Source organism: Sebastes fasciatus, chromosome 10 (genome assembly GCF_043250625.1).
Source record: "Sebastes fasciatus isolate fSebFas1 chromosome 10, fSebFas1.pri, whole genome shotgun sequence".
NCBI lineage: Eukaryota > Metazoa > Chordata > Actinopteri > Perciformes > Sebastidae > Sebastes > Sebastes fasciatus.
Window position 1 is genome coordinate 15,157,376 of NC_133804.1, and position 20,535 is coordinate 15,177,910.

General features: G+C 41.7%; 1 protein-coding gene across 1 annotated transcript; it reads left to right on the top strand.

Annotated features, from left to right (window-relative positions):
• The first annotated feature begins 919 nt into the window (after nucleotides 1-919).
• On the top strand, nucleotides 920-20,359 carry atp10b (ATPase phospholipid transporting 10B). The gene is made up of 21 exons (XM_074648425.1): nucleotides 920-1,457; nucleotides 3,920-4,124; nucleotides 4,483-4,568; nucleotides 4,874-4,980; nucleotides 6,383-6,514; nucleotides 6,753-6,880; nucleotides 7,233-7,485; nucleotides 8,520-8,728; nucleotides 10,077-10,241; nucleotides 10,906-11,437; nucleotides 11,531-11,631; nucleotides 11,720-11,846; nucleotides 11,969-12,153; nucleotides 15,058-15,325; nucleotides 16,360-16,436; nucleotides 16,520-16,645; nucleotides 16,732-16,932; nucleotides 17,022-17,102; nucleotides 17,243-17,347; nucleotides 17,580-17,767; nucleotides 19,502-20,359. The coding sequence occupies exons 1-21, from the start codon at nucleotides 1,048-1,050 to the stop codon at nucleotides 19,776-19,778; spliced, it is 3,963 nt and encodes a 1,320-aa protein (XP_074504526.1). The 5' UTR covers nucleotides 920-1,047; the 3' UTR covers nucleotides 19,779-20,359.
• Nucleotides 20,360-20,535: the final 176 nt, after the last annotated feature.

Genomic DNA, 20,535 nt, shown 5'->3' on the forward strand with positions numbered 1-20,535 from the left:
TTTGTTGTAGTCCGTCATACGTGAGTCTCACACACATACATGTCAACACAGTCATTCACCATATTCTGAATAGACCTTTTCAAACTTGACAACATAAACACTCTAAATGGGCTCCTTTGTATTTCCTGTTGCAATGTTTGTTAATGCAGCAGCTGACAGGAAGTAAACGTGGACCAAAGCTGTTACCGTAGCAACAGAATGAAAAGGTTTATAATCATGATCAAACTTTCAGATCTATCGGCAAGAAATCTTTCAGGCTTCTGTAGCTGACCTCTGATCGCTCTGTGGACGTGAGCAGGGAATTCTCTTACATGCACCAATAAAGAATTGTGCTAATTATTATCTTCAGTCTTATTAAATGTCTTTAAACATCGTGGACTGTATTCTCCATCTGTATACTCCTGAATGGGTTGTGTATGTTCCCTCTGTTGTGTTCATTTACACTCTGTAGACTCTTCATATGTTTGCCCCGAGCAGTCATAGCGCTCTGCTCGGTGTTGTTGTCAGTTCAAATCTCCTTATGACCCACTGCACCAATTTTCTGCTCTGCAAATATTAGATTGTCAGCTGTGCATACCATATTAGCGTATTCTTTTTGTGTGTTTAATTTTCAAGGACAAAGACTACTATACTATGCAGGTCACTGACTCGTAATTCTGCCGTATGAAGGACTTCAAAGAGTTGGTTTAATGATTCTGCTGAAATGAGATTATTGACAGCAACGTTAAAGTCAGCTGAGTCACTGGAGCACCTTCAGCTAAATTTCTGACTGTAATCAGTCACCTTATTTCCCCTCTCCGTGAGGCTTGAACAGCTCCAGTGTGAGGAATGCAAACACACCTGTCAATGCAAAGGGCGGACTCAGAGGAGGACTAGGTGTGCTGTCATTTGTTTTAACCTGGCATTAGGCCTCGACACAGAGAGAGACTCATTCAAGGAGAGGATGGGCCTGCGGAGAGTCCTTTTAACCCACAGGAGCTGAAAGAATCGAGAGGATGGGAAGGAAAAGTTGGTAAGAAGAGGAAGAGAAAAACAGAAGTTGCAGCCATGACATGGAGGAGCCCTCTGGCCCTGTTGAGGGATGCTCTGAGAGGTCAGAGGGCGCGGGACAAGGACCTCCGCAACTTGGTGTCCAATCTGCCTTACGAGGGCCTGGAGAAGGCGAAGCAACCCAACCGCTACTTCCCCAGCAACGCCATCAAGACCACCAAATACACCCTCCTCTTCTTCATCCCCATGAACCTCTTTGAGCAGTTTCACCGTCTGGCCAACATCTACTTTGTGGGCCTGGCTATTCTGAACTTTGTCCCTGTAGTTAATGCCTTTCAGCCCAAAGTAGCTCTGATCCCCATCCTGGTCATTCTGTCTCTGACGGCCCTGAAGGATGCCTGGGAGGACTTCAGGAGGTACCAGTCGGACAGGAAGATCAACAACACGCCGTGCCTCATCTACAGCAGGTAACTCAAAGACAATCACGTCCCGAATATAGAAACAGTGCAGTTGTGCTGTTCATGCATGATGTGGAAACGTTCACGGTGCCTCCACACATCTGTGTTTATCATTCTTATCATCCAGCATGTCTGTGTGAGTGTGTAGATCTGTGTGATTGTGTGCTGTGTGTGTTTTACCTCCTCTGCGTTTCAGCACCCCGTGAGAATTTTTGACTTAGAAATAGAAAATGTGTGGGAGATTATTCCTCTTTTGAAGAGCCTCACAACAATATCTCTCACCATTGCATTGTGCACATTTGATGAAATCCTCATCTGGGTGTTGCGTCAGCAAAGACAGTAAGGTTAGCGGTTATCTATTTTTGAATTACTGGTGAAAAATGAATAATTCACAAAGGAGGATAAACACTGTCATTTTCAACCCTTTCGCTGCTGGAGTGGAGTGGGAGGAGGAGGAGATGGAGGAGGAGGTGGAGGAGGAGGAGGAGGAGGAGATGTGGATTTCCTCTGGATGTGATGTGATGAATCCTCACATATTCAACCTCTGGAAGGGTTTATCATTAACCAGCAGTTGCTTGCTTTCAAATTTCCAAGAAGAATCAGCAGGGATGCTGGGAAGTGCAGCCTCAGCTGGGGGAAAAGCCTACACCGTGTTTGTGTGTGTTTAATATATTTGTGTGTGTGTTAATAGGGTCCAGTGCTGACCCCAGATGTAGCATTTCGGACACTTTGGAGGACGCACAGGTCCCTCTGGGCCTGTTAGCGGACACTAGTCGTCTCCGCCTCACGCAATCAGATAAACAGCAGTTGAGCCGTGGCGAGCGGGCTCTCGTGGGTCTCTTATTGCTCGCTGGGTGGGGATGCTAAAGCTCCAGATTAGAACAGAATCGATTGGCTGGGATTTCTTTGAAGTATACAAATGTTTCCAGAAGAAGCTCAAGAATAAATTTTAGGCTTCCACACACTTCCTCTTTTTCGCCATCTAGGTGAGGTTTATCCATCTGACAGCACGAGGAACACGCAGCCTTGCAGTGCATGTAAAGGTCCACGTGGAAGGCTGTCAGATGAGAGGGATTTAATTCATCAGACCTTCTCAGATGCACGTCCTTATTTCCATCACCCTTCACCCACATTGTTGTTTTCACAGAGGTGTGAAGTGTGTCTGTTTAAGCACGGTGTGCCTTATCTTCAGGGTCATACTATCTGTCTCTATCTCTAAACTCTTGTCAATCCACCTGCACTCAAAGGTACCGAACACAAAACATGCCGGCTGTTAATCATGCTGATGTATTGATAAGTCTAATTGTATCGTCTGCTGCTCACTGCAGAACATTAAAACCAGTCACCACGCCTCACAGACTGGTCCTGTGACTGTTGTTTTAAGAGTTAGAGAGTTCAGTACATGTTGTATGAATGTGACTCATATCACACCTACTATCAAACCAAACAGGTTATCTTAAGTGTCACTTTATTGCTTAAAGGTCCCATATTGTAAAAAGTGAGATTTTCATGTCTTTTACATTATAAAAAAGGTTTATGTGCTATATAAATACTGGTAAACTATCAAAATGCTCAATTTACGGAGAAATGCACACAGCCCGTATTTAGAAATTTTGCGTGTGAAACAAGCCGTTATGATTTCTGTCCATTTGTGATGTCACAAATATACAATATTTAGACCATTACGTGGTTTTAAACGTAAACGTTCCAAATGGGTCCCAGTTTATTTCCTATTTGCTAGCTGCTGGCTCAGCCGTCCCCATGTTGAAAGTTGGATCGGTGCATCACTACTGATAATGAAATGTACTCTATGCAATGTGAGAACACACAAAACACTTCTTAGACAAGGACTTCCCATAACAGGTACCCGTCAATTTAGACATCCTGACGTACATAAAGGTTTTTTGACAGGAAAGAATATTTGTGCAACCTGGTAAGTATACACTAAGTACAACATGCTAAAAATACAATCTCCTTCCCTCCTGGCTTTGTTTTGATGGAGGTGTGGTGTTATGTGGCAGCCACCCGATCAGGTCCTACATGCAGGGCAGCATGCCTGCAGCTCTCTGTCACTCGCGGTCAGCCAGCTTGACGTGCAGGTTCAAGCCATAAAGCTCTGTGAAGGCTCACCCTCTGGGAGCAGCCTCAGCTCATAATATTTACCTGTTCCTCTGAACGTTTCCTTATTCTAAAGCACACACAACACATCTGGGCTGCTCTCCAAAAACAACAGCATTGATTTTTCATTTGGTCGTATTGTTTATTCCCTGACTTAAGCAGCTGCTGTGATTCTTTTATCAATAAGGAGTGAGTCAATATTTCATTTGATTGCATAAACAGACAAAATACACCCACTGTGCCAATACTGTTAATAAATGTGACAAAAATCAATGTAACAGCCACCCAGGGACTTATATATCTTTATGCAATAATCTGTAGTGACTGTTGGTATCTGACATGTCTGATTTCAGGAAAGGGAGACAGTTTATGGAGAGGCGTTGGAAGGATGTGCGAGTGGGAGATTTTGTGAAGGTGATTAGCAATGAGATCGTCCCTGCAGACCTCCTGCTCCTGCATACAGGAGACCCCAACAATGTGTGTCACATAGAGACGTCCAACCTGGATGGAGAGAGCAACCTGAAGCAGAGGAGGGCGATGACAGGCTTCTGCATCTCGGTGAGGAATACCTACTTGTTCTAGGTTTCATTTCTCTACTGTGTTTATTCACAGTCCTTCTATCCCCATTCCTTCTGTGCTGCCTCACCTCTCCTCCTTGTGATTGATGTTTAACACACATAACATTTCCTGATCATCCACGGTAACTGTGGATCATCATAGTAGGTCATAGTCTTTCATAACAGACGGAAAACACAAACCTGTTGGATTACATAGCTTACATAATTCTTATTTTTAGACCACAGCTGTCTTTTGTGTGTGTAATAATCATTATGTCAGTCTGGAAGTGCAGGTTAAGTTACCTTTAAAACGTTTCCATTCATACTGTAGTCCCTTTGTACCTCCTCTCATTTCCCAGGACCCTGAATTTGAACCTGAAAGCTTCAACAGCCTTGTGGTGTGTGAAAAGCCCAACAACAATCTGAATCATTTCAAGTGTTATGTGTGAGTATCAAATACACAGATCACATGGATTCCCCAAACAGTTCCTTTGAGCCTTTCAGAGCAGCCGAGCAAAACTAATTCCAACCCACTCGCTGCACTTTCTGATGCCACCAGAGGCATTATTGGGGCTGTAATAGACTATAATCGATTTCCTCGGGCACCACAGCTCTTACAGCTGGTCTGCCCATGCTGTCCAGCTATGGCCGTAAAGCAGGGGAATCGCTAATGGGGAATATATAGGCAGTAATGAATATCTAACAAGATCTGACAGTACAAAGGAGGTTTCTCACTTTCTCCTCCTGCAGAGAGAAACCTGATAAGGACAAGGTGGGCGCTGGAATAGAGAGTCTGCTGCTGCGAGGCTGCACAGTGAGAAACACGGACCACGCTGTTGGCTTTGTGGTGTACGCAGGTATAGTCTCCATTTTCTCAGCTGCTTCACTGCTTTGACCTTGAGCTTTTAGTGTTTTTGTCAAAGGGCCGTATAGCCAGGAGTTTAGAAGTACGGAGGTCATGAGTCCAGATTACAACTCCACCCAAATGTTTGACTCACTACCAACCAAACTCATGTAAATGTTAAGTTACACTTTCTGTAAATCTTTCCACCCTACATTATGATTTGCTGCAGGTGTGTAATTATGGTGCAGAATACACTAAATTCCTTTCATTTAAATCAGATTTTTTTTTGCCTAATAACTGTCAAGTTTAGTCAAACAAGACTATGTTGTGTTGTGTGTATTACTCTGCTGGCGGCTCTGTGAAGCTGTAATTTAGGCACAGCTGTGTTTGGAGCTAAATGCTAATGCCAGCTGATGTTTAGCAGGTATGATCTTTACCATGTTCACCATCTTTAGGTTAACATATTAGCATGCTAACATTTAGTAATATAGTGATGCAGGAACGAGTCCTAAAACCCATAAATGAGTTAGCATTTTAGCACTTCCGGTTTCATCTAATGGAAGTCAATGGGTTTTGGGGTTTTTGCATGAAATAAGGTCTGTGGTTAACACAAGCTGAAACGATTTTTGTTTTGTTCTACGATATAAGATACGTCAGTAAATATCCCACTCGTGAATTTTGAAGCTTTTATGTGTCCTAAAAAAGGCGGTTGCTAACATGCTGATGTTAAGCAGGTATACTGTTTAACATGTTAACCATCTTAGGTAAGCATGTTAACATTTGCTAATTAGCACTAAACACAAAGTAACTTTTCAAGTATTTGGTCAGAAACCAAAGTATTAGACAACTTTTGACCTGGTAATGATGCTCTATGAAGAGTTTAAGGATCACCGAAGTTATTACAACGATGCAACATCCAGGAACATTTTGTGCTAATCCATCGAGTAGCTGTTGAGATATTTCACAGGATAAGTGAAAAATTTGACCTGCTGTTGTTGTTAGAGGTAAAGTCAGAGGATCATCAAAGTCAGTAGGATTCATCCTCTAGGGATCGCAGATGTCTGTGCAAACGTTCGTGGCAATTCATCCAATAGCTGTTGAGATATTTCAGTCAGGAGGTGGTGGACTGACAGACTGACATTGCAATGCATAGATCCACACTGCTACGTAGCATGGTTAAAAAACATCTGAATAAGTCCTAAAAACATTTGCTTAATGTGTGTAATATTAAACGCCCACATTTCCTGAAATGTTACAGAGAACATGACCTCCTAGTGCCCTGCTTTTTGTTCTTACATTAGCTGACCCAGCATGAGCTCATATTTTAAGGTATAATAATCAATTTCCCTTCCATACTGACCATATGTGAGTGTCTATTGGTAACTGATTCAACACCTTCTGATCCCACCTTTAAGGCCCTGAAACCAAGGCCATGCTCAACAACAACGGGCCAAGATACAAGCGCAGCAAACTAGAGCGGAAGCTGAACATAGACGTCATCTTCTGCGTCATGCTCCTCTTCGCCATGTGTCTCGTCGGAGCACTAGGTCAGTAATGAATTACATAACCATAAAATCACTACACAGACTGGTTCATGATTAATGATTTTACATTTATGAGGGGATGTTTAATTTCCAATATTGAAAAAAAAAAACACTTTGGCCACAGGCCCAAAACACATACCAGGGAAGCTGGGAGGAGATAGGGGAAGGTGTGGTGCCAAAAATAGCTTTCTTCCCTGTGCGACAGTCGGTGTGATTAATTCCCCTGTCCTCACACATGCAGGTCACTACTTATGGCTGCAGGCGCTGCCCGGTGTGCCCCCTTACCTGGTCCCCGACAGCAGCGGTCACCTGGACAGTCCCAGTCTGTCTGGCTTCTACATGTTCTTCACCATGATCATCCTGCTGCAGGTGGACAAGTCTGACTGTGTGTATTAAAGGGAGGATTTATTGTGTTTTTCTTAGTTTCTTAAACTCTCCTCTCATCTCCTTTCTCCTCTAATATCTTCTCTTTCAACATCTGTTTTCCACTTTACTCTCTCTTTTTCATTTTTACATCACTCCTCTTATCACTTATCGCCTCCTTTCCTTTCATTTCTCTTATCACTTCTTTCTCGCTCTCTCCTTTCTCTCTTGTCTATATTTCAATTTTCTCCCCACTCCAACTTTTCCTCTCCTCTCCTTTCTTTCTTTTGTCTCCTCGCCTCTCCTTTCCTCTTCTTTCCTTTCCTTATTTCCTCTTCTCTCCTCTCCTCACCTTCAGATCCTGATCCCCATCTCCCTCTACGTGTCCATTGAGTTGGTGAAGATGGGTCAGATCTTCTTCATCACTAATGACATCGATCTGTACGATGAGGAGACGAACAGCCGCATACAGTGTAAGGCCCTGAACATCACGGAGGACCTGGGACAGATTGAATACATCTTCTCAGACAAGACTGGCACCCTCACTGAGAACAAGATGGTGTTTCGCAGATGCTCCGTCATGGGCACCGAGTACCCGCACAAAGAGAATGGTAAACCTTCATATTGAGACATTTTATGTAACCAAAATTATATATATATATATATATATATATACTGTATACATACTCGTGAAACACACAACGATGTTCAGACACAGCACAATCCCAGAAGTAGCCTAACATAAAAAGGTCTGGATGATCCTTTCCTCTCGTGAATCACTTTATTGCATCACAGGATACCTGAGAAACGTATTACTGAATTACACTCACTTTGACACTTCGACTAATGTTAGCAAGCTAATCTTAGAATTAGCTCAAAGTAAAGCTGATATAATTTGGATAACAACACGTCCTTTCCGCTGGCCAAACTACTTTTTGTGCTATTAGTGGTAAGAGTCTAAAAATAGTTGTCTCGTCTATCCACTAATTGATTTCTGTGGTGTTCCAGTGTCACAGGTCCGCTCACCTGGCTGCGGACTTAATGACATCGAATAATATGTTTTGATTGTCACCTGTTCAGTTGGAATGCACTTCCTGGTTGGCTCTGCAGTGTGAAACCTAATTTGTTCCCAATTCAAGTTGTGCTGTGTCGCGATATTTTGATGTTGATCTGCATTTGTGACTCTGTCTTGCGTGTGTGAAGCCAAGCCTAGATTATCTTCTATATTGAAATTTGATCAGACAGAATATGAATATTAAGATGTAGTGGAGTTAAGGCACAAATTGGATACTTTTTTTCGACTGAATTGGATTTTTTTCTTCCATATTTGTGCTGCCTAGCTTCAATCTGATTTCTGACTAATTGTATTACTGATCTATTTACCCTGGAGTTGAGTTCTCTCTTTTATAATTCTTCCCAAAGTTCATTTATTTGGCTAATTGAGGTTTTTTTTTTGGGCAGCCTTTGATTCAACCTGGGTGGGACTGTTTAATCCAGGTTTTTAAAGTCCAAATCCAAAGTTTTAAAGACACAGTTGCAGTTTTGGTTAAGGGCTTTACATTTGAACTTGACTCTGGACCTAACATACGGTATGCAATATATACAATATACAATATGTATCAACATGTTTTTTGGGGATTTGCAGCCATCCGCCTTGCTTTCCTTGAGGAACCAGAGTCAGAGGAGGAGGTCATCTTCAACCATCCTATACCCCACCTACAGACTGGATGGTCCATGGATGCTGAGGACCCCAGCATCCCTGAAGACATGCGACATCACCGTGACAACCAACGCAAGAGCAAGGTCGTGATCAAGGGAAATGCCCAGAGCGATGTGGCCTTCAGCAGTCCGCTGGTAAGATGGTCGCTAAGTGTGGAAGAAAAGGCAGTGGGGTCAAGTTGTGGGTTTTGCCCGTCTTGATATTATAATGAAGGGTCACAGGACGCCACCATGGGGAAAATGCTGGTGATCATTTTGTTTGCTCATGCAGAAGGTGTAGTTGTCAGGTAGTTGACTCAAGGCCACCCGGAGGGGCCAACAAATTAGACTCATTCTTCTTGATTAACAAGTGTCCTTCCACTTATAATCATTACTGAGTAGCACAAATAAATGGCTCAAAATCAAACATGACAGTGCATTTATATAGTGTGAACTGGCCCACTACAATCAAAACCAATGTAGGGAGCTGGGACGGCTACTGAGACATCTCGTCTTACTCTAATGTAAAGGGAAATGAATTATAATGTCCTTATTGAGTTTATGATGATGTCTTACCACAAAAACATTATTAAGAATGCATTTATCAGAATGGAAATGTAACTTTATCTATCCATCCATTTATTAACTTAGTTATCCTGCTTATGGTGACGGGGAACTGTAGCATATCCCAGCATGGATATTGTGAGAGGCAGGATACATCCTGGACAGGTTTCCAGTCTATGACGAGAAGTATTTTCTGCTTCTTTTCATTATATCTGTTGTCTAATTGGGTAATTAATGTCATACATGTTTCCAATATCTAGAAATTTGAACTTTTAACCCTATGACCGCATTCAAAATATTCTGTTCCATGTCTGAATACACGCTCAAAAGACCTCAAAGTGTCATTTGTTTACCCAGATTTCACCCATCCTCGTGTCAAAGGGCCTCATGGTCCCAGTCCCTGCTGCAGATGGCCGAGCTGCTAGGTGTCAGTGATAAGCACATCCATTTTGGCTCAAAGACGCCCCCGTGTCTGTGACGGGACATATGGTCATGCTGGGCACAATTTGGCATAGACCACTGATGTCACATAAACTGTAAACGTGCACTATAGATTAGTCATCGTCGTCTTGATATACAGTAGCTCTGTGTCTATTTTGGTCCACAGAGCAAAGAGCAGAGGCCTGGAGATACAGGCTGAGACAGCAACAGTCTTGTGTTTATTCCAGTGAGGCAGCACAGAGCCCATCTTTGGTTTTCCTCATGCCGAGTCTCTAACAGAGAAGCATGTTTGCATGAATGAAAACTTCCTTCTGTCCCTTTGTCCTTCCTGCAATATATCCCTTGCACATGAGCAAACAAAATTGGCTGAAAAGGTTAAAAGCTAAAAACTTTTTCCAATCCTGTGTCATGTCAAAACAGTGAAAGTGGAGTGTAAGCAAGAAATAGTTTATCAACATGAGCTTTTAATTAAAAAACTGATTAACTTTTACTCCAACAGGAAACTCAGGTGATTCCAGACAGGAAGCTGCTTCAGCAGATTAGGAGGGCAGAGAGCAGCAGAAGCAGCGGCAGCCGGAAGATAGATCCTTACCTGGACTTTTTTCTGGGTCTCGCCATTTGCAACACGGTGGTGGTTTCCATGGCAACAGCTCAGAGACAGAGGGTGAGTGCTCCGTTTGCTGTGGATGGGAAGTAGAGATGGAGGGCACAGACAGGAGAGGAAAGATGGACGAAAGGATTTGTTCTCAGTATGCAAACTTACAAAAAAAAATTCTTTCTTCTAGAAAACACTGTGGAGAATCTATTAATTGTCTCATTCATTATTTAATAAAGAGCTATAGACCTGGTGTCCAGCCATTTGGCTGCAGCACAGCAGCAAAATCTCCATAATTTAATCAGTAACACAGACAACAATTAAATTTAAATTCGTCTTATTAACCTCAAACATTTAGTTTAATTTTGAAAGTTCTCTTCAATTGTTTAGCTTCAAGTTTCTGCTCTTTCATCAGTGGTCAGTACTAATTTCCTTTCATCTCTAAAGCCCCAATTGTAAAGAGTCCTCACTAAATTAGCCACATAGTAAAGGGAGATTTGCAGGGGCAATCAGGGTTGCTTTATTAATTTTAGTACTCGCTGCTCTCGTCTGTGCTGTTCCCAGCTCTGGCAGATGGGAGGAATATGTGGGTTTTCCCTTGAGTTTGTAATTAAAGGTAAAAGCACAAAAAGAAACAGAGTGGAAATGGATGACAAGGTTTTAAGAGTGTTTTTGTGTGATCACCATATGGGTGATATAAAAACACTATGTGACATACACATTTCTTTTTCAGGTGAACATGTTTTCACGCTCTGGTCAGACTACAAACCCACTGGATACTTTGTCCAACCTGCTGAAGCCTGGCTCTCTTCGCAATATTTTCACCTCCTGGCAGCGCAAGCCAAAGAGAAATCTCATCATCTCACAGGACTCAGTTGTAGAAGAAGACAGTTTTAACCCCCCTATAAAACTAGAGGAGCCTGAAGACCCCAGTGGGCTCCGAAGATGCTCGCTCTACGCTCCATCCCAGTCTGCAACGAACTCAGACGATCTGAGCTATGAGGCAGAGAGTCCAGATGAGGCAGCCCTGGTGTACGCAGCCAAGGCATATGGCTTCACCCTGCTGGCACGCACCCCTGACAGCGTGACGGTGAGGCTCCCGTCTGGGGAGGACCTGGTGTTTGAGGTGCTGGACACCTTGACCTTTGACTTCAACAGGAAGAGAATGTCTGTTTTGGTGCGACACCCAATCACCAAAGAGTATGTGTTGTACACTAAAGGGGCAGACTACGCCATCATGGAGCTACTCGGGACACCGTACGCAGGTATGAGCATGTGAAAGTCAATACTGAGATACCCTGGGTCAATTCATGATTCAAAATGAAACTATATAAATAAATCTGTCATATTATTTTCAGAACAGCTCAGTGGGAAGCTGAAGAATATAGCAGCAGGTACTCAGTATCACCTCGACTGCTATGCTAAATCGGGGCTGCGTACACTTTGCTTTACAAAGAAGGTGCACAATCTGATATATTAATATTTACCAGCATCGTTTTCTTATACTAGAGGAGCTCTGTTTCATCTTTTTTCTGCGTGTGCTGCAGGTTGTGAGTGACAAGGAGTATGAAAGCTGGTCAGTGAGCAGACAGAGAGCTCTGGCTGCTATAGACAACAGAGAGGAGCTTGTTATGGACACTGCTGTGCAGCTAGAGACAGACCTCTCCCTGCTGGGTAACATACATCAGCCCAACACACATCATTCATAATAAACACTTGAAAAGCATACTGTGCATCTGTGTGATAAGCTCTGTGTTTGAATCATGCCTGACTTTGGGATATATGTCCTCCTACAGGAGCGACGGGCATTGAGGACCGTCTGCAGGAGAGTGTCCCAGACACCATCATGGCTCTGCGGGAGGCAGGGATCCAGGTGTGGGTGCTGACTGGTGACAAGCCGGAGACAGCTGTCAACATCGGCTATGCCTGCAGGCTACTGGAAGAGGAAGACCTGGTGATTAACATGAGCTGCAAAAACAAGGTGAGGAGGCCGCTGTCTGCCTCACTGAAGGTTGGCTGTTTGACTCAGAGCTGCTTTTCTTTACTGCTTATGTGAAATGAGAAATGGCGGTACACCTCTGACTCATTTCTTACTCCACAATTAGAATTTGTTTTGGTAACATCAAACATGAAATAAAAATGGAAAACAAGCTTAATAAGCCAGTTAGCTTAGGTTAGCATAAAGACTGTAAAACAGGGGGAAACACCTGTCCGAAGGTAACAACATCTGCCTACTAGTAGTTGCTAGGCAACAAGCAGAGAATCCAGGAGGTTACCAGTCCAAGAAATAGTCAGACACATTTTTACACATTTAACAAACGCAATACAATTCATTAATGAGCTTAAGAGGTGCTTGTAGGTGAATTTTTTTTTACCTTTGGACAAAGACAGGTTAGCTGTTTCCAGGCTTTATGCTAAACTAAGCTATTCGGCTGCTGGCAGTATCTTCATATTTACCGTACGGAGGTGAGAGTTCAATCTTCTCATTCAACTTGAACAATTCCTTTAAACTTGTATCTCTTGGGGATTTTTTATATATATATATATACATATATATATATATGTATATATATATATATGCTGAAACATTAGATTTAATTTAGGGGTAATTCTACTGACTTAAACCAGTTAATCTTACATCTGGAGATCTTACCGGGCCTGTCAAACAGCAGGCTGTTCTCATGCATTGTTCGTAGCTATACCTACGAAAAGTAAAGCACTATAATTCATATATAACCCACATAATCAATTCATAAGTAATCTACGTAATCATGAGCCAAGACAGGTGACGTAGTATAAACAGAGACAAAGTCTGTGTGGGGAGGAGGTCGTGTGGATACGTAGGTCCAAAAACACAGGACGTTCACCCATTAGACCGCTGTTTGTGTCCTGTGTGAAACCAGAAGTCTTGTTTGTTGTACTGAAGTAACGCCATTTCCGTAGTTATTTTAACCCAAACCACGATCTTTTCCTAAACCTAACAAAGTAGTTTTGTCACCTAAATACCACAGGAGCTTGGGCAGGCGCACTGATCGCTCGTGTTGCTGGACATTCATAGGAAAACGCACAAAATATAACAAAATAACTTTTCGTAAGATATCATACAAACCGTTGTATGAGGATAGTTGTAACAACGTTGGTATTGATTTGGCGGAATTTTTTTAGATAAAGTAAAATATCATCCGCACAAAAAATTTATAAAATGGGGTGTGTTATGTACTGTGATTCACGATCCCGTGGTTCATGATATCAGATTTAATAGGGCTGTCATTGACAAAATAATACTTCCCAACTTTCTTAAATTATATATAATTTATTGCTTAAATATATATGCCTGAATATTTGAGCCACTGAGTAGAAGGTGAATGGAGTTTTCAAATGATGAATCAAAAGTAAAAAAAAGACCTGGAGAATTAGAAGCATACAAGCGCCACTAACTCCTATTGAGCATTGGCCTTTTATGTAATTTATATTTCCCGCATCACATACAGCTTGTTTCCGAGGACAGCGTTTGCTTTTCTTGATGGTCATTCAGGACAAGTCGTGTGTTTTCCAAGCAGTAAGTTCAGGAGGGTTTTACCTGTGAGCTTGTCTCCCTCCAATTTAAATGGCCAAACCTTTTTTGACCACTTTTACATTTTAACTAAAGGTCAAACCCTCACATTTTCATCTGAGAAAGATAAGGTGTCAGGTGTAGGCCCTGCTTCCCGGCCATTAAAGATCTGGTAGCACAGGAATGAGCCCTTCGTAACAGCCTGACCACGTCTAATCATCCCCGTCCTCAAATAGACTGAAATTACCCGTCGGCTCTAACGGATACACACGGGGAGCTTTCTGGAACAAAGGGACTGCCGTGCTCCTCTCAGACGGGACTAGTCATTGATGATGAATGGAGTGAGATACCCCCAATACAATATCTACTGCTTTCATATCTAATTACCAGTCTAATATTCAGCCCTCAGGGGAAATACCTCTTTGCTCATATTGGTAATGAACTTTTTTTTTAACCACTGTAACTCGATGACCACCAGAGGGATGCATTCCCACAGTCATCACCCTACCACACCTAATGAAATTTAACCAGCATCAGATAGATGATATAAAAACAGCATGTGACCCAATTTTTTTCATCATGTCGCTTCTCCTTTTGGCTAAGAGGCTGGAGTTATTTACAGACAACAATGACGAGTCCGATGGGACCAGAGGCTCGTAATTGCTTCTAGTCAGACATCGTGAACATGACTCAACAGCAGAGTGATGTTATGTCTCTTTTTACCAGCACATACCATAATCTCTACTCTGTAGCACAGATTGTCTTCAACGTTATGCCTTGTTATGTTATGCATTTTGCCTTTTTCTTCTTTTTTTGGATTATAAGAGATGTCACATCCAAGTTACAACTTATCCTCTAATTTTTATATTTTCTTTAGGTCACCTTACTACCTTCTGTGCAGTTCAGTCAAATTAATAGGGCTGTGTATTATAACAGGGCTGCAACTAACAATTATAATATAAGCATATAATTACAATTAATTATAATTATAACGGATTATTTGCTGGTAAAAAAAAAAGCCCATCCAATGTTTCCTAAAACCAAAGATGACAACTTTAAGTTATTTATTTAGTTTTGTTAACTATCACATAAGACCAAGAAAAGCAGGACATCTTCACATTTGAGATGCTGGAACTACAATGAGACCACAAAATAAGCAAATGTCGATGTGTAAGCATGTGTCCTTGTGTGAGACACTGAACCCCAAGTTGCTCCCAGGGCGCTTCACAGCAGCCCACTGCTCCTAAATGCTTAGGATGGGTTAAATGCAGAGGTCAAATTTCATGTATGTATATGACGAATGTAATAAAGTTACATTATTTTGTTTTCCAGATCGTGTGCACATCCATCTTGGACAGCACACTGGAGGAGGTGAGGAGGTACCACAAAGACCCGCGTAATGTGGATACAAAGCAAAACATCTCTCTGGTGATCGACGGACGCACCCTGGCCATGGCTCTGTCGTCAGACCTGCAGGACCGCTTCGTGGACCTGGCGAAGCGCTGCCGCTCTGTGCTCTGCTGTAGAGTCACGCCCTTACAGAAGAGCAGAGTGGTGAAGGTGGTCAGGGAGAAGCTCAAGGTCATGACCCTCGCTGTTGGTAAGAGACTTTTCTTGAGCTATTCACGTAATTCCAAATGCATTTATTTGAGAATTTAATCTATGCAAAGCAGAAGAAAGCAGCTGTATAAATACAATAAACTGTAAAACAGTATAACATAAAGTGACAAAGAAATCTGGTGTTTTTGGAAGTCTTTGTTTTATATCACTTTAAGACTATAGCGGGCCCCTGAAAGCATTTTCGCATGCCAATTTTCAACAGAAAATCAATAAATTGATTACCATTGCACACTGCTGGGGTACTGTAATTCTTGGATACAATAGGCTTTTTACACAAAAGACATTATGACATGTCACAGTAGGAAAAGCCCAGGTGTAAATTATCCGATTAATGATGGCTGAATTCCAGTTAGCTTCTTCAGTTTCAGGGTCCTGGTGTTGTTCATGCTGGCTCCCCATCATGACTTACTGGGACACTTAAAAAGAACAGAACCATTGTTAATGTTACTAGTAACACCTGTGCTTTTCCTACTATGACAAGTCAAAATGTCTGCAGATGTATGAGAAGGAAAGTAAAAAACATTGTATGGGAAAGAAATGGTTTTGTGAGAGCAAACAGTGCTACAGGGGAACAGAAAGGTAATTGAGGTAACTGAGTCACTGAACCTCCTGAGAAATATATTGTTGGACATTAGACAAGAGACGGTCGAGATCCTCATTTACCCTGAATAAAAACAAATTCATTCCTTACCAGAGCCTAAATATATTATACATACTGACGGTGAAGGTTTGTTTTCCTGGCAGACTTTACATTTTATATTTGCATCATGGTGAGACACATCATCCCTTCACTGGGTTCTATAAGGACGACAGTTAATTCAGGTCTTGAGAAAATGACCTAGTTTGAAAATATAGGCAAAATATAGATTTTTTTTTTCATTAAACTCAAATTAAATTCACCAAATAAATGCATTTTATTTGTATTAATGTGTTAAGACCCATAAAATCAGTGGCTTTTAATACATTTTCTTCATTTAATAGACTATTGTTGTTAAACTCACTGTGTGGTTTCAGGTGATGGTGCAAATGATGTCAACATGATCCAAGCAGCTGATATCGGCATCGGGCTCTCCGGTCAGGAGGGCATGCAGGTCTGAACTGAGGTCTTTATCTTTGAAAATGTTGTTTGTTTCTTCTACTGCTCTCACTGTCCAAAACTCTGTGTCATCTGCAGGCGGTCATGGCGAGTGATTTCGCTATATCTCGCTTCAAACACCTGAAAAAACTCCTCCTGGTCCACGGACACTGGTGCTACACCCGACTGGCCAACATGATCATTTACTTCTTCTATAAGAATGTGGTGAGTGTCGTATCTCTGCTGTCTGAATCAGCATCTAGCCTGCAGGTTTCTCATCTAATCATCTGCACTTCAATGTGTTCCCCCAGGCCTACGTGAACCTGCTGTTCTGGTATCAGTTCTTCTGCGGCTTCTCCGGCACCGCCATGATCGACATCTGGCTGATGATCTTCTTCAACCTCTTCTTCACCTCTGTGCCGCCCATCATGTTTGGGATAATGGACAAAGACGTTTCTGCAGAGATGCTGCTGGGCGTTCCTGAACTGTACCGGACCGGACAGGGTGAAGGGGTCAGTGACACTCCCAAATGATAGTAGCTACGTTTTTACACAGTTTATGTATTTTGATTTATTCAAACGTGTGTCTGGTTCTTGTTTAGGAGTACACGTTTACAACTTTCTGGGTCTCCATACTCGACGCCTTCTACCAGAGTCTGGTGTGCTTCTTTTTTCCATACTTGGTAAGAGAAACATTTGAATACTCTGTCTTTGATTCAAGTTGTTTGTCATCTGTCATGATGCGTCCTCCGAGTTACCAGTTATTTCACTGGTTTACTGCTTTTTGCCTAAAATTTGACGACATGTGTTTTCTCCCCTGCAGGCGTACCAGGGTTCAGACATTGATGTTTTTACCTTTGGAACTCCTTTGAACACAATTTCTTTATTTACCATCCTGTTGCATCTGTCAATAGAGATCAAAGCCTGGGTGAGTGCTCAACTGATGGATATCTATTTCTAGATATAATCACGCTATACACTCTCAGTGAGCCAAAACTCCTATCATTAAATAGTTTGAGTCAGGTCTGCATGTGAAACCAATATGATAATAATAATATGTTTACATTAATCCACTGTATTTTTAAATGAATGCAATAAAACAGACAAATGTATTTGTTATCAATATGTCTAATTGCTGTTTTATGCGTCTTGCCTTGCAGACGGTGGTTCACTGGGTAATCATGCTGGGCAGCGTGGCGTTGTTCTTCATTGTGACGCTTGCCTACAGCGCCCTCTGCGTCACCTGCAACCCTCCATCCAACCCGTACTGGATCCTCCAGAGCCAGATGGCCGACCCTATGTTCTACCTCGTCTGCATCATCACCACTGTGGTGGCTCTGCTGCCCAGGTACCGTCACTGTTATCCGCCCTGTGTCTGTCACACACAGAGGGGGGGTAGTAATTTAATGTGCCCTTGTCATTGTTACAGAGTAGCTTCTTACCATATATTGTACTTGGAAAGACAACAGTTTAAAAAGCAGTCTACACAAAGCAGCCTACACAAAAAATATGGTCATCTGATGCCTCACTGGCCATTACAAGATGACCATATGTAACTAGGGCTGCAACTAACACTTCTTTTTTAAAAATCAATTTGATATTTCGTCTTTAAAATGTCAGAAAATAATATCCATCACACCTACATCCCAAGGCAACGTCTTCAAATGTCCCGTTTTGTCCCACCAGCTGTCCAAAATCCAAAGATATTCCATATCTCGACTATGAAATAAAACAGAGAAAAGCAGTTTAAATAAGTGCAGATTCATTTTCTGTTGATCAACTAATCGAATAATTGACTTTTTGTTTCAACTCAATATGTAACTGTCATTTAAGGAGTTTGCAGTCTTATTTCCTTTTAACATTAATTAAGGATATTCTAGTCCAGTGTTTCCCCTGAGCGATCCCAAAATACATCTGAGGGGACCCAGTATGTATATACTGTTTGACCAAATTCAATTTATTTATTTTTTTACCTATTTATCTAATTCTTTAATATAACTCAGTTTTTTTTCTTGTGAAATGCTGGGTACTCCTACCCCTTTAAGTCTCTAAAAATCCTACAAATAAAGAAGGAAAAATCCCTGTACACCAGTCGTGAAAAGTAACTAAGTACATTTACTCAAGTACTGCACTTATTACAATATTATAATACAACTTTGAGGAACTTGTACTTTACTTGAGTGTTTCTATTTTGTGCTGCTTTACATTTCCACCTCACAACAATTCAGAGGGACTCATTGTACTTTTTACTCCACTACATTTATCTGATAACTTAAGTTACTTTACAGATTCCGATTAATTATACAGAATATAATAAACCAATAAATTATGATGTATTATTATTTGTATAGGTTAAGATAAGACCTGATCCCTGGAGAGGAATTCACAAGCTACCCAGCGGTATATAAAGTAGTTAACATTATCCCCACCCATCGTTACATATTAATGCATCCAATAATTATCATCCAATAATATAATATACATTATTCTGAAATAGGACATTCTGCATGATGAGTACTTTTACTTTTGGTACTTTAAGTATTTTTTAATGCTAATACTTTTGTACTTTTACTTAAGTAACATTTTGAATGCAGGACTTTTACTTGTAGTATTTCTACTCTGTGGTATCTGCTTAAGTAAAATATCTGAGTACTTCTTCCACCACTGCTCCACATAGATAACCTGTGATGACGGATCACAGGTGACATTGCTAATTTTTAGGGGTCACTAGTCAGAAAGGTCCGAACAACTGTTGTAGTCTTCCTTCCACCTCTGTTTAAACCTAATCAACCTTATAATTATATTATTTCTGTATTAATTTGGAGCGTGTATTTCACTTGTGCAGATCATGAACTGCTATGTAATTGTACGGTTGTTGTGGTGCACAGACAGTCTCGGCCGATTTGTGATTAAATAATGTTAATTGTGAAGTCCAGGAACGATCTGCACCGCGGCTCGCTCTTCCTCCCGGTTGCTGATGCGTCTGAAAGTGCTGATATTTAGAGGGAATGCTCTGATTTACATCAAAGGGCCGCATATTTTTCACTGGCCTACTTTCTCACCACCACACTCTCTCCCCCAGGTACATGTTTCACGTGCTGAGGAACTCTATCGCCCCCTCCCCGCTCGTGCAAGCCAGGCATCTGGACCGGCTGGAGCCCTCCACGAGGGACCAGTGGATGAAGGAGTGGAGGAGCTACGGGGGCAAGGTGCAGGTCAAACGCTCCGGGCCGTCTACCCCACCCAGTCCCATCCTAGAAACCCCTGTTGATGATTATCTTGAGTCTGCCACCGCCTTTGATGTCATGGAGGATGAATTCACACTGAATGTCATCACTGAGAGTCCTGTACACACATGAGAAACACAGACTCGTTGAAGGAATAAGATGATTATTTATTCAGAAAATTGTAAATATTCTGATCTGGCTCTGGATATATCTCAGTATATTTTCATTTTTTTGAGGGGGTGGTCTTACATAGATGCAATCAGGGAGAAATACTCTTCCTCTCTGACTTGTGACGAATCATCGATTGGGGTGATGAGTGATAAAAAGTATGTAGGCCCTCTCCTCCTTACTCTCCTCATAACAAGCTGCCATAGTGAACACATAAGCCTGTTACTTTCCTGATGGGTTTTCAGAGCACAGTGGTAACCCAATTAGTCATGCCACCCACCCCTCCAAAACGTGGCACTTTTCCAGAACAAAATGCTTAGCTGGTTTAATATATTCCTCTCACCTAGATACCCTAAACAGTCACAATGCATCCTGTCACTGAGGCCGACACACACGTGTGTGTAGTTTACAGATTTTCCATTAAATTTGCCTGTATAGAAAATTATGTTTTTACGCTGTAGGCTGGGCCTGTGACTACTTGTGTGTAGTTTTTTGTATGTGCTGTGAAAATACACGTGAAAACAATCAAATTGTGTTTATCCCAACTGTGTGTGAGTGTGTGTCATCTTATTTTAGATGCAGCATCAAACAAGCAAAAAGGTAAATTCAGAAGAATCGGAAGAAAAAGGCTCCTAAGCTACAAAGTCTGGAGCATTTTTATGTAAATGGGAGTGTGCACAAGCTGAATCCACTTGTAAAAAGGGCTGAGTTATCATTGGCA